The 13,445-nt window shown below is 32.1% G+C and overlaps 1 protein-coding gene across 5 annotated transcripts in view; it reads left to right on the top strand.

Moving 5' to 3' along the window:
- The window catches only part of LOC130678311 (cell adhesion molecule Dscam2), a 235,765-nt gene that overhangs the window by 202,871 nt on the left and 19,449 nt on the right, over positions 1 to 13,445 (top strand). For all 5 annotated transcript variants that reach the window (XM_057485477.1, XM_057485474.1, XM_057485472.1 and 2 more), the window contains 8 exons: positions 1,906 to 2,025; positions 2,104 to 2,277; positions 2,356 to 2,506; positions 2,570 to 2,718; positions 2,813 to 3,245; positions 4,662 to 4,840; positions 4,908 to 5,216; positions 5,292 to 5,409. In XM_057485477.1, the coding sequence (XP_057341460.1) occupies positions 1,906 to 2,025; positions 2,104 to 2,277; positions 2,356 to 2,506; positions 2,570 to 2,718; positions 2,813 to 3,245; positions 4,662 to 4,840; positions 4,908 to 5,216; positions 5,292 to 5,409 (1,633 nt within the window). The remainder of the gene's footprint in view (positions 1 to 1,905; positions 2,026 to 2,103; positions 2,278 to 2,355; positions 2,507 to 2,569; positions 2,719 to 2,812; positions 3,246 to 4,661; positions 4,841 to 4,907; positions 5,217 to 5,291; positions 5,410 to 13,445) is intronic.

Here is a 13,445-nt window from a genome sequence, read left to right as displayed (position 1 = left end):
ATAATCAAACTTTTCTGTGCGATCTATTGTGAATGATTCAATAATGTTGATAGTAATAATAATAATACTAATAGTAATAATAACACTAGCTTTGTCCGCACTTTGCAGTATCATCTACTGTAGGCTAGTAGTACGTATACTTATATTAATTTTTCTTATTCGTGTATATCGGACTAGACGTTAGAAGCGAGTACATTAATTTTTTCGGCTTCTTTACGGAATCTCTTACCGGCTTTATTTATATTATGTGGCCAGCGGTATAACCCGCCAAAACCTTATTCCTTTTTTGTTACTATTCAAAATTCCTAGTATTCAATGCCTCACGCGATTGTACGGCTCGTTCACGCCAAGTAATATACAAGCGAGTAATTTAAATACACCACTTGCGTCTTGAACGTGACGCATAGCCATTTCGTAATACGTTGATATCCTATTCACAGTATTTTCGCTTATGCAGCGTTTTTATCACAACTGTAAAAGTAGAACCCAAACCACCTTTACATAACCTTTATTCAATGAAATATTATTAAATCTACGTAGGACGTATAACAAAAAAAAATAATAACTAAATAAAATTAATTGCCTTATAAAATTGAGAAATATATGATAACTTATATAATAATTCAATACGAGATTGTTTCTAAGTATGATATTTAATAAGAATTTTTTTTAAAAGGAAAAACAATTACCGTCATGTCATTCACAATTTTTTTAACCAACAAAGAAAAAATACATTAATGAAAATGATATCTATATTGATGATGTCTTCTGATCCTGTTAATTAATATGACTCTTATAATTATCAGAGGTCAACAATCCAATAAATTCGAGTATATTAGCAACACATTTGAAAAGGATTATAAATGTGTCATCAGGGAAATATCTCAACAAAGTATTGAAAAGAATGTAATACGCGCAATACAACGCTTGCTTGTATTACCCGATAATCCACGTGCGGAAAGCGATTGCCACACGCAAATCACCGTATTAAATATGCAAAATTCGAAGTTACAGTTGGAAATGCAAACAGCTTGTTGAACAAAAAGACGTTCACCAAAATAGTACTCATACCGTATGAGTAATAAAAAAAAGCTTTTTTGAAAAACATTAATCACATCTTCAGAAAATAAAAGATTTTCTCGATAATTTTCAATAAAATAACCTTTTAAATCAAGATGTATTTCTCAATTGAAGTATAACAACATCCTTAAAAATAGTTATTTAATCAACAAAATCAGATAAATAATTTTTTCTGATGACATAACAACTTTACGACTTAAATTCTAATTAATATATAGTGACAAACCGTTATAAATAGAATGATATGAAATGTATTGTGTTTTGATTATATCTTAGGTATATTTTTAAACATTTATCAGAAATTCAGTGATATTTCAGTTATTCTATAAAGATTCAACTATGGTTGATGGTGATTATTTTATTAGCTTATTTAGAAAAACGAAGTTTTTTTATGGTCAAATTAATTTTTTTTGCGATACGTCCCACGTGTGATTCAATTTAATCTAATTGAACATTTTTCATCTAATTTTAACTCATTTTGCTAATTTTTGTTTTGAAATAAAAAACAATTTATTTAATTCCATATACACTTACGTTCGGGTTTTCAATTTAAACTTTGGCATTAATAATTAAATAAAAATAGACAAATAGTATTGCTAATTGACATAATTTTTATAAATTAAAATCTTAAAATGTATAAAGACATCGTTCATCAAATGATTTACTATTTTTCGAGTCAATTTGTAAAATTATTTCGTATCGCTTCTAGATAACGTCAGGCATTCGTCCGGTCGAAAAAAAGATGACTTTCTTATGACAATTACAATCCTCTGTTAATAATTCAATATCGATTACATTTAAATGTACATAATTCTTAATTTATAGTACCACCACATTGGGTTGTTGAACCAATGGATACTAGTGTCGAAAGGAATCGACATGTTGCATTACATTGTCAAGCTCAAGGTGTGCCAACACCTATTATTATTTGGAAAAAAGGCACAGGTGATTTATTTTTATACTTAAAATATATTCGTTTTCGTTTTTATCTGGCAATATAAGCCTTTTTTACATAAAATTTAGGAGGCAAATCGGGAGAGTATGAAGAATTACGGGAAAGTTCGTATATAAAACTTTTAAGTAACGGTACATTAGTACTTCAACACGTAAAAGAAGACAGAGAAGGATATTACCTTTGTCAAGCAAGTAATGGAATTGGTACGGGTATTGGCAAAGTAGTACAGCTACGAGTTAACTGTAAGCAAAATTAATTATGATAAAACTATAGTTATAATTGATTAGATCTTACAAAAACTTATCAAATCAAATTTTCAGCTTCACCCTATTTCGCTGCACCGTCAAGACTTGTAACGGTTAAAAAAGGTGACACCGCGACACTTCACTGTGAAGTTCATGGCGATAAGCCTGTAACAGTAACTTGGCTAAAAGGCGGGAAGATTGAATTGAACCCTTCTACAAATTATAGGTAACCATAATATAATTGTCAATTCCTTACAAATACAATCAACTATTTTTTATTTTTTAAAAGGGTAACAACAAAAACAGAAATCACTCCTGACGGCGTAGAAGGTCAATTACAAATTTCGTCAACAGAAGCATCTGACAGTGGTGCTTATTTCTGTCAAGCAAGTAATTTATATGGAAGAGATCAACAATTAGTACAACTCCTTGTACAAGGTTTATTTAACTTAATGAAGCTAATAATTTTCAATGCCATAAAACTTATTACTGGTATATTTATATATATAAGATTGCCTTATTTTTCTTGTAGAACCTCCACGCCCACCTCATGGTTTAGAAACTGCGATGATCGCACCACGGAGTATTAATGTCAAGTGGCAACACAAAGCTCAAGACACTAGTGATGTTTCGAAATATATTCTTCAGTATAAAGAAGGTGAAGGGGGTATGTGGCAACAGCAAGAACTTTCTGGACCTCCTCTACCATATGCCGCATTAATAGATGATCTGAAACCAGCTACAAGATACACAATACGAGTTATTGCTGAAGGCCCTGCTGGTCGATCTGCTCCATCAACAGAGCTTGTTGTTAAAACAGAACCTCAAAGACCTGCAGGACCTCCCATTAACATTGCTGCAAGACCTATATCCCCAACAGAAATTATTGTATCATGGTCACCACCGTTACCAGAGTTACGACATGGTGAAATTCAAGGTTTCAATGTTGGATTTAGAGAATCCAGGTAATAAAAAAGTCATCAAATATTGTAAAAAATAATAAGTCAACCCGTTGAAAAAAAATTCATATATAACTATATAAGATTTAATATAAATTGTTGTCTACAATTAGATATCAGTTGATTTAATATCATTTCTATAATTATTCATCATTTTGTATAATTATAGAAATGATATTATAAAATAGTTTATACAATAGCTATCTTGAAGAAAATAAAAAAAATAAAAATCTGGAAACCGGTTGACCCTACGGGCCATCCCCGAAACTTTTCGCTGTTTTCAAGCTCAAAGAGCTCGTCGAGCTCGAAAAAAATCAGGTTTCGTATTAATGTTCAAGAATTCGAGAAACTGAAAATTATCAATGAGGATCGTTTTTTAAAGTTTTGCTCATGATTATGTTTGTTTAATTCAATGTTTTTAAAAAAAAAAGTAATAGACACTATCAAGATAAAGTGTAATTTTTCGAAAATTTTGTTGATAATATTATTTAAACTAACGAGCAGATAGCAATAAATTAGTAATCATCAAAGACTCTAAAAACGGAGGGCCAATATGACTTTTAGGACATATAATTAATTGCATACGTTATCCGGGAAAAATGAAGTAAACTGTTACTTTTCAAATTTTTAATTGCCACACAGAAAACAATAAACTATATAAATTCCGAGATGATTAGTAATATAATGATAAAGTGATCAGTAAAGACTATCATTCCAAATAGCAATTCTTTAATTTCTAATTTAAACGTCAATTTATAGATCAAATTTTTAAATTTATTGTATATGCAGAAAAAATTAATATTTGATCATTAAAAGTCTAAACTTAAGCATTAAAAATTTATGACACGTATTATAAAATTTATTGTTCGGAATGTTAAAATTCCCTATATTGACATCTAGGTTTTGGGTTATAATTTCAAATACTGATTTTTGAAGTTTTTTTTTCCGTGCGATATCTATTAAATTAATCAACGGTTTTTCAGGTTTGAGGTGACATCGGAAACGGTTGTTCAGCCTTTAACGCTAAAAAGTACTTCGAGTCAATCAGTTTTGCAATTTTTGAGTTTATTAGAAAAAAAAAAACTTTTTTGAAATTATTTTGACAGCAAAATCTCGTGAAAGATTAATTCGGGTTCAATGGTTGATCCATTTGGCTCGTGTATGTGACCCTACGACTCGTGCTGAAAACATTACCCTCGCCACATAAAGACTATCTTAGTATCCTAACTATGCAATATACTATTTTATCATTTCTTTCACCAACGATACCTCTTAAATGAATCAACCGGTTAAGACAGCTCTTGCAACAATTGATGCGTTTCACCGAATCTTAGAGCTAAATAGATTTTTGATTCAATTGGTTCATACATAATCATATCTGTTTTCTTTCCTGGTTTAATAAAAGTTTATATTATATAACAGTGGTGGAAATCCATCATATAATTTTACATCAGTCCTCGGTGATGGTGAAGATGGAGCCGGTGAATTACGTTTAACTGCATTACGACCTTATACAAGATATACTATCGTTATTCAAGCTTATAATCAAGTCGGATCAGGACCTTTATCTGAACCATTACCCACACAAACTTTAGAAGACGGTATGTTTATCGTGATTAATTTATTTTAAGCAAAACACAATTGATTACGAAAATCTAATATTTTTAGTACCTAGTAAACCACCTGAGGACATTCGCTGTGCTTCCCTCACATCACAATCTTTACAAATATCTTGGAAATCACCTCCAGCTGCTTTTACAAATGGAAATATCCAAGGATATAAAGTTAATTATGAACCAGTATTATCAGACTCATGGCTTGGTATCGATGAAATGGAAATTCGAAAGACGGGAAGTATGACTATGACGTTAGCGGGACTCAGAAAGTATACAAACTACAGTATACAAGTATTAGCATACACTAGAGTTGGGGAAGGTGTTCCATCAAGAATTATGTACTGTCGTACAAAGGAAGATGGTAAATAAAAAAAAAAAAAAACTACATTCTAATTGATCGACATAATTTTAATTGAAATAAAAATTATTATTATAGTACCAGGAAGTCCAGCAGATATAAAAGTTGTTGTGAGTTCACCACAAGCACTATTTATATCGTGGCTTCCACCTCTGGAGCCGAATGGTGATATTACTAAATATAATCTTTACTCAAGGTAATCAATTAATAATTAAAGAAAGAAAGCAAATTAATGATATAGAAATATTATTAGTGAAATTACACTATTTTGACTTGTAAAGCGAATTAAGTATTTGTAAAATGAGCAAATTAATCTAGAGGATCTGGTGTAGGTGATGGTAATTTTAACAACTAAAAATTATACACGTTTTATAGAAAATAAATTAACTATTTATTTACACTTTTTACATATAATTATAATTATTGATAGCGAATTCAACAATAAAATATACGCGAGAGCAAATGCGGCAATACTGAAAAAGAATCACGTCCCGAGTAGAATTAAAACTCATAGGTGGCAAGCCCGTAGCTAACAGATTTTAGTTATACCTCATCACTGCCTAATAGAATTGGCCAGCCATAACCTTACTATGTAACGCCATCTTAGCCGATGGCTGACTGATCAAAACAAGCCAGTGGATAAATTCAAACATATATCCAATAGCTAGGTTAAAACAATGAGGTAGTAAGTGTGCAATGATAAATAGCTAATCGCTAGCTAAAAAAAATGAGCTAATGACAAGATATGGAAAGTAGCCAGTGGTTAGCTAAAAAGTATGAGTTCATGATGACTCGAAAATTGAAAAAAAATTTTTTTTTTTTTTTTTTCTTATTACACTGGCTTTACAATTTGTATTTAGATTAATTTTTTTATGAGTTTATATTTATTATCATCGAATTAATCGTGATGTCCAGTTGGGCGGTGACGGGAGTTGAACCCGGATCTTTGGGATGATGAATCTCGCGTGTTATCCACTGGGCTGCTACTGCTCGTTGGAATCGACTACAATTTGATGATCCATATATGTTTTATACAGTGCTACCTGTAACTAATAGTCACTAAACAACTATAAGATACTGATGAGGTAAATTTCAGTTTTTGTACAGCTCCATCTGTAACCAATTTTCGTTGGATAACCATGAGATACTGATGAGTTCCAATTACATTTTTATGTGGCGTCGTCTATACTTATTTAAGATTAGGTTGATTTATTGTTATTTACTAAGTTGATGCTTATTAAGCTGAGTATAAATTGGTTACAATATTATTTTACCTTCTAAATAATGGATCGTAAAATTTCGTGAGATTAAAAAAAATTTTTTGTCCCAAAAAGGTTTTTCTCACTCCCAGAAAATTTTCATTTTCATTTCATGATGTAAAATTTTTCCTAGGACAAGTGAAAATTTTCTGCGTCAAGAAATCCTTTTTTTCTGTCTAGAACAATAAGTATTATCTAGATAAAAACCAATAACAAATCAGTAAATTCTGTTTTTTATAGCACCATCCGTAAATAATAAGTAGTGACCAGCCATGAGTTTACAGTTAGCCATCTTTTGAATTGAAAACTTTTCTATCTATAAATAATCATTTTGAACCAGCTTTGAGGTAATGATTAGTCAGTGTTACATTTATACATAGCGCCATTTGTAAATCATAGACAATGGTCAGTAGGGTGTCCATTATTTACCAAATTAGATTTTTTTACTTGGGTATGATATAAATCATATATTTGTGATCTAAAAATAATAAAAAAAAATAAAAAAGTTTATTCTAATGCCGTTTAACCCTGCCTAAGTAATGATATATTCTCATTTCAGTACAATGAGAAAAATGTAATTACTTGCTTAAAAATGAGTGCACAGTAATGACTAGTACACATTTTTGTAGGAAATTTCCCGTTCTTTAAAAAAGGTCTCTTATGTTTTTTTTCGTGAATCCAACTGTTTAAGAGATATTGAAGGTCAAAATTAGATTTGTTTAAAAAAATTTGCGTTTTTGTTTGAAATTTTATAACTCTCTAACACCTAGACATAAAATTAAGCGCTGTAAACTTTCTTGTAGGAAATTTATTGCTTTTCAAAAAAGGTATCCAACACTTTTTCCCTAAATCCAACCATTTAAGTGATATCGAAGCTCAAAGTTGATAGATTCAAAAATAAATGTTTTTCGATTAAAATTCTATAATTCTCCAGCAACCGAATATTTACGTAGGCTTTTAACAGCTTTTCGTCGGAAATTTACCGCTCTACAAAAAAGGATTCTTCAATTTTTTTGATAAACTCAACCGTTTGAGAAATATTTAAGCTTTAAGTTGAAAGAAAAGTTTCACAAACCAACACAAAATTTTGCTCTGATGATATTAAAAATTTCTTTTCTTTCGAGCTTAAATATTGGATACCTTTTTTGAAGAGCAATAAATTTCCTACAAGAAAAATTACAGCGCTTAATTTTATGTCTAGGTGTTAGAGAGTTATAAAATTTCAAACAAAAACGCAAATTTTTTTAAACAAATCTAACTTTGACCTTCAATACTTCTTAAACAGTTGGATTCACGAAAAAAACATAAGAGACCTTTTTTGAAGAGCGGGAAATTTCCGACGAAAATATGTGTTAGTCATTACTGTGCACTCATTTTTAAGCAAGTAATTACATTTTTCTCATTGTACTGAAATGAGAATGTATCATTACTTAGGCATGGTTAAACGGCATTAGAATAAACTTTTTTATTTTTTTTTATTATTTTTAGATCACAAATATATGATTTATATCATACCCAAGTAAAAAAATCTAATTTGGTAAATAACGGACACCCTAATGGTCAGCTATCAGTTTGTAGTGAGTCGTCTTTTGACTTGAAAACGACGCCATCTATAAATAATTATTCTGAGCTAGCTGTGAGGCAATGGTGAGTCAAGATTTCATTCTTGTACAGCGCCATCTGTAAATAATAAATATTGTTCACTCACGAGATATCGGTGAGCTAAAAATATTCTTGAAACAAAAATTAGCCAACGGTGAGCTCGTTATTAGCTAAATCTGCTAGTAATGCTGAGCTAGTGACTGGCTCTAAACTCATCTTCATTAGCCAGAATTCTACTCGGGATATGAAATGTCGACACGTGGTCGGTAGTGGTTACGTTCACGAAAATTAATTTACTTATTAATTACACGCGAATGACCATTTTTTTATACTCAATAAATAGCAGCCTTAATTTACTGACTAAATATTGAGGATAAATTAGCACAAGCTTTTGTATTAGTTCACTAGAGAATTTAATATATAGCAAAGCGGTTTTAATACACGAGGCATTCAGTACAAGAGCACGTTGTAGAATCGGATGATGAAACGATGGCGTCTTCCTTTGTTTCCGCTTGGAGGTGACGTCGACAGCATGGCTGTCCCAGCGAATTTTCCCATTGGCTTAAAAGCGCGCCAACAGAAAGCAGTTAGTCGCCAATTTTTCAGATTGGTCGGTTTGGTAGCGGGTTCTCATGCCGTCTTGACACGGTCATGAGCAAGAAATAACAAGTGTCGGGCCCATATAGCGAGTGACCCGGCACTATTGTGACCTTGAAGTCAGTAGCGAGTTCGGCAGCTCCCGGACTAGTGGAAATGCACGAAGCTCTTAAACTTAATCAAGCTCGTGACTTAACAGTGTTAATTAGACTCTTGTAAACTTGTGATTTCGATTACGATAAATGCTCACAACTTTTTAACAAACGAACGTATATTTTCAACTAAGATTCGCTTGTATAGATGAAAAATAACAGCCGCAAAGTTAACAATTAATGTATAAAACAAGTCGTGCACTACCCTGATTAAATAAGTTCATTGAAAAGTATTGAAAAAGATGAGAATTGAATCCTTTTGAATACTTTCTATACCCCAAGGTATTAATTTGGACATAACCCGTGTAAAAAAAAGTTTTGTTCCTAATGAATTTAGGTCTGAATTTCATAACGAAACTCAGATCGTGACACAAATATGACTTTCATCATGAATTCGCTCCCACAATTTTTCGTCTAGTAAATTCGTATCACTTCTAAAAATTTATTATCATGTCTTTGAATTGGACTTGGGATGACTTCGATAGAAACTTGACTGAATTAAACCTTTTGTCAAATTTATCGACTCAGAAATTACCAATAAATTTCTTCTATCAAGTACTCGATTATCGTAAATTAGTTTCGATTGTAAAATTAATTTAGTGAATAAACTTCGGATCACTTGGGTAAAAATTTGACTAAGTCATAATTTTGTCGTGATTGAAATTGTTGATACAAATTCATGATGAAAGTCATATTTGTGTCACGATCTGAATTTCGTGATGAAATTTAGATCTAAATTCATTATGATTAAAAAATTTTTTACACGGGAAAATTAATACTTTTCAATCCCAAAATAATATAAGAATTTCTAAACTTTCGAGGAATCAGAAAAGATTCAAATGAATTGATATTTTTTTAATCTTTCTGAATACTTTTCGACACCAAAAAAGTCTCGAATTTTAGAGTCACGTATGGGATTGAAAAGACTTCAAATGAATTGAAGTTTCTGAATCTTTCTAAATCCTCCTCAATATCTACATAGTCCGATATTTCGGATCGAGTGTAGGATTGAAAAGAATTCAAATGAATTGAAATTTTTGAATCTTTCTGAATACTTCTCAATACCCTGGCAGTTTTGAATCACCCTGGAAACAGCCTAGAAACACCCTGGGAGTGGAAACACGGTGGAATCACGGTAGATCCAGGACGGTTACACGGTGGGTTTGTGCCATTTTATCACCCCGATTCCACGGCGGTTACACGGTGTTTCCACGATGGTTACCCGGTAGTTACACGGTATACCCACGCTGATTACGTGGTGTACGTGGAATCACGGTAGGTACACCGTGTAACCACTGTGGAATCAGGGTGGGTACACCGTGCATCCACCCTGATTCCACGTCGATAAAATGAAAAAAAATCTGTCTATCGGTTGACCCTGCGGGCCAGCCCCAAAACTTCCCGCTATTTTCTAGCTTCTTGAGCTCGAAAACATTGTTGTGAATACATTTTCGAGCTCCTCAAGCTCGAAAATACTTTTGTATCCCATTGTTTTCGAAAAAAACCGATTTTAGGATTTCTTTCTCCCACGATATCTCACGAACGAATTGACTGATTTTGATGGTTGAGGCGGCAATCGACGTGTTTTATTGAGTTCTAGAGCTGATCAAATTTTGAAACTGTTTGGTTCAGTCGTTTCGAAGATATTCGCAAAAAACCGTTTTTTACCATTTCTTTTGCCCGCGATAACTCTCGAACGAATTATCCAATTGAGATGGCTAAGGCGGCAATCGACGCGTTTTAGTGAGTTCTAGAGCTGATTAGATTTTGAAGTCAATCGTTTAAGTCGTTTCTAAGAAATCAATAAAAAACTAAAAAAAAATAATTTTTTTTTCCGTAATTCGCTAATATTTTCGAGTCTACTTGATCAAATGATCTGAAATTTTCAGAAAAATTGATGGCTAACATGCTCTTTCGATTGCCGCCTTAACCACCCAAATCGGTTCATTAGTTAAAAAGTTATAGACCGGTCACACACATACATACACACATGCACACACACACACACACACACACACACACACACACCCACTCGGGCATCATTCTCAAAATAGTCAGAATAGCTTCCTAGGACCTCAGAACGTCGACATTTGATGAAATTTCGATTTTCGCAAATCGGGGTGAAAACAATAACTTCCCAATTTTTCGAAAATCGTCGATTTTCTTAGTGGGAAGTTAAAAAAACCCACCGTGGATCCACCGTGATTCCAGGATGTTTCCAGGGTGGTTCAAAACTGCCAGGTATACCTAAATAATTTCACATTTTGAGTCACGTGTGGGATTAAAAAAGCTTCAAATCGATTGACATTTTTAAATCTTTCTGAATCTTTTTCTAAAATGATGAAAGATTGAATTCTTTTCAATACTTCTGAATTCCATTTTAAGAATTAAAAAGTATTCAAATGATAAAAATTTCAATTCCATTCTATACTTTCCAAACCTCCGTGGGATTGAAAAGAATTGAAATAATTTTCTATCCTTTTCAATAAACTTTTTTAATCAGGGTAGGTTTCAATGTTGTGGATTTTCTTAAAGTAATATTATTATTCCTCACAGCCACAACACTTTTTCTGCTATATCTATAGTATTTGGTAGAGCCAAGAACGTGATTTTTTATTGTCTTTTGTAGTCTTGAATCAGCCACATTGCTCTTAATATTCCTATCCTATAAGCTTTCCACCGGGTTTTAGTTAGATTTAACAGCAATCTAGAATTTTACAATGAGTTTCGTGGCGCAATTTTTCGAAAATTTGACCACATACTTTTAATATTAAGGTGGTGTCGTTAGAAAATATCATCCGTTCAAAACTTTATATATTTACGGAAATAAACATACAAAAAAAATACCCGTTTTATTGAGTAAATAGTGCTCACAAATGCTAATGAACCGTATTGAAATTTAAAGTAGTTATTCTTGTGATAAATACGTTAACCAAGTTTGAAAATAACCTTACGTAAAAATCTTAATGTATTTTCTTTAAAACTTACAAATAGTTATTTACACCCGTTTCATTCAAATATATTCGTTAATTTGTTTTATCCGTTTTCTTATGAAAGAATAGTACGACTTTCTTTCTAAAAATAGGAAAGGAATTTTATTTTTCAGTGCACGTAAAGTGAAACAATAATTATATAGAATTAAATACTTAAACTGGATTCGAATCGATATCTGATATAACGTTAGACAAACGACATTCTTCGCCGTTAGCCCCGATGATATAAGATGGTATGAATTGTAGCATCTGCTACATTTAAGTGCACATTGGACTCTGGGTATCGACTGTCTTATCGAGTTCTAGAGCTAATATGATTTTCGTGTTGATTGGTTTAATCGTTTCGAAGATTGTTGAAAAAAAAAATGTTTTATACCCCGTCTTTCTCTAATGACATCTGCCAAATAAACCCATTAAGATGGTTTTTATGGCCATCGACGCGTTACATTGCGTACCAAAGCTGATTAAATTTTGGAATCTTTTGATATGTGAGAGTCGTTTTCGAGAAGCTTAAACAAAATAATTTTTTTTGCTGCATTTCTTAATTACCGTAGGCGTATTTCTTATTATCTCAGAGTCTATTCAAAATCATTTAAATCAGTTGACTCGTAAAAAGTTATCGCAGGCTTACATGCACGAATAAATACACACACACACACATACACAACTAAATTGAGCTGTGGAGAGTTGTCATTGCACTATCGTGTCTAACGCTAATTATCTATTTAATTCTATATCTAACCCAAAAATAGTTAATATTATGACTTCTGGTTATTATACATGATAGAAATAAATAATAAACGCGATCATTAATGCGGTTTTCATAGCAAAAATTTTTCAACTTAAGTTGAAGCAATAGATCTGTTATCAGACTACATTGTGTTTTTTTCATTATCATTTTAGTATGAGAACCAGATTCTTGTTGGAGAATCGTGAAATCAAGGCACTTCTCCTTTTCAACACTTCTTATGCGTATATAGATGCACAATTCAAGTGCATAGTTAGATATCTGAGAAGGATACATTTCTATATATATTAAGATGCTTCGTTTGAGATGACTATTTTTTAACTTCCCGCTGAGAAAATTGACGATTTTCAAAAAATTCGGGAAGTTATTGGTTTCACCCCGATTTTCAAAAATCGGGTTTTTATCATATGTCGACATTTGAAGTTGCTAAGATGCTATTCTGAAATTTTTAGAGCGATGTCTGTGTGTGTGTGTGTGTGTGTGTGTGTGTGTGTGTGTGTGTGTGTGTGTGTGTGTGTCTGTGTGTGTGTGTGTGTGTGTGTGTGTGTGTGTGTGTGTGTGTGTGTGTGTGTGTGTGTGTGTGTGTGTGTGTGTGTGTGTGTCATATCTTTTTGATGAAGAACCGAATTAGATGGTTCTTGCGGCATTCGAAAGATATCTTCTGAACTTAGATTTTCAAAAAAATTTTAGACCATTTAGTCAAATAAACTCTGAGATATTTACGAAATACGAAAAAAAAAAAACTTTTTTTTTCGTTTTTTTCGAATATTGTGAAAACTGTTGGATCTATCAATTCCAAAATCTAACCAGCTCTATAACTCCATAAAAGCTTTCGATTGCCACCAAGAACGTCTCAATCAGATAATCCGTTCGAAAGATAT

The sequence above is a fragment of the Microplitis mediator genome, chromosome 1, assembly GCF_029852145.1.
Source record: "Microplitis mediator isolate UGA2020A chromosome 1, iyMicMedi2.1, whole genome shotgun sequence".
Lineage (NCBI taxonomy): Eukaryota > Metazoa > Arthropoda > Insecta > Hymenoptera > Braconidae > Microplitis > Microplitis mediator.
The sequence above is the reverse complement of the archived record's forward strand: the minus strand, read 5'-3'. Positions and strand labels throughout refer to the sequence as shown.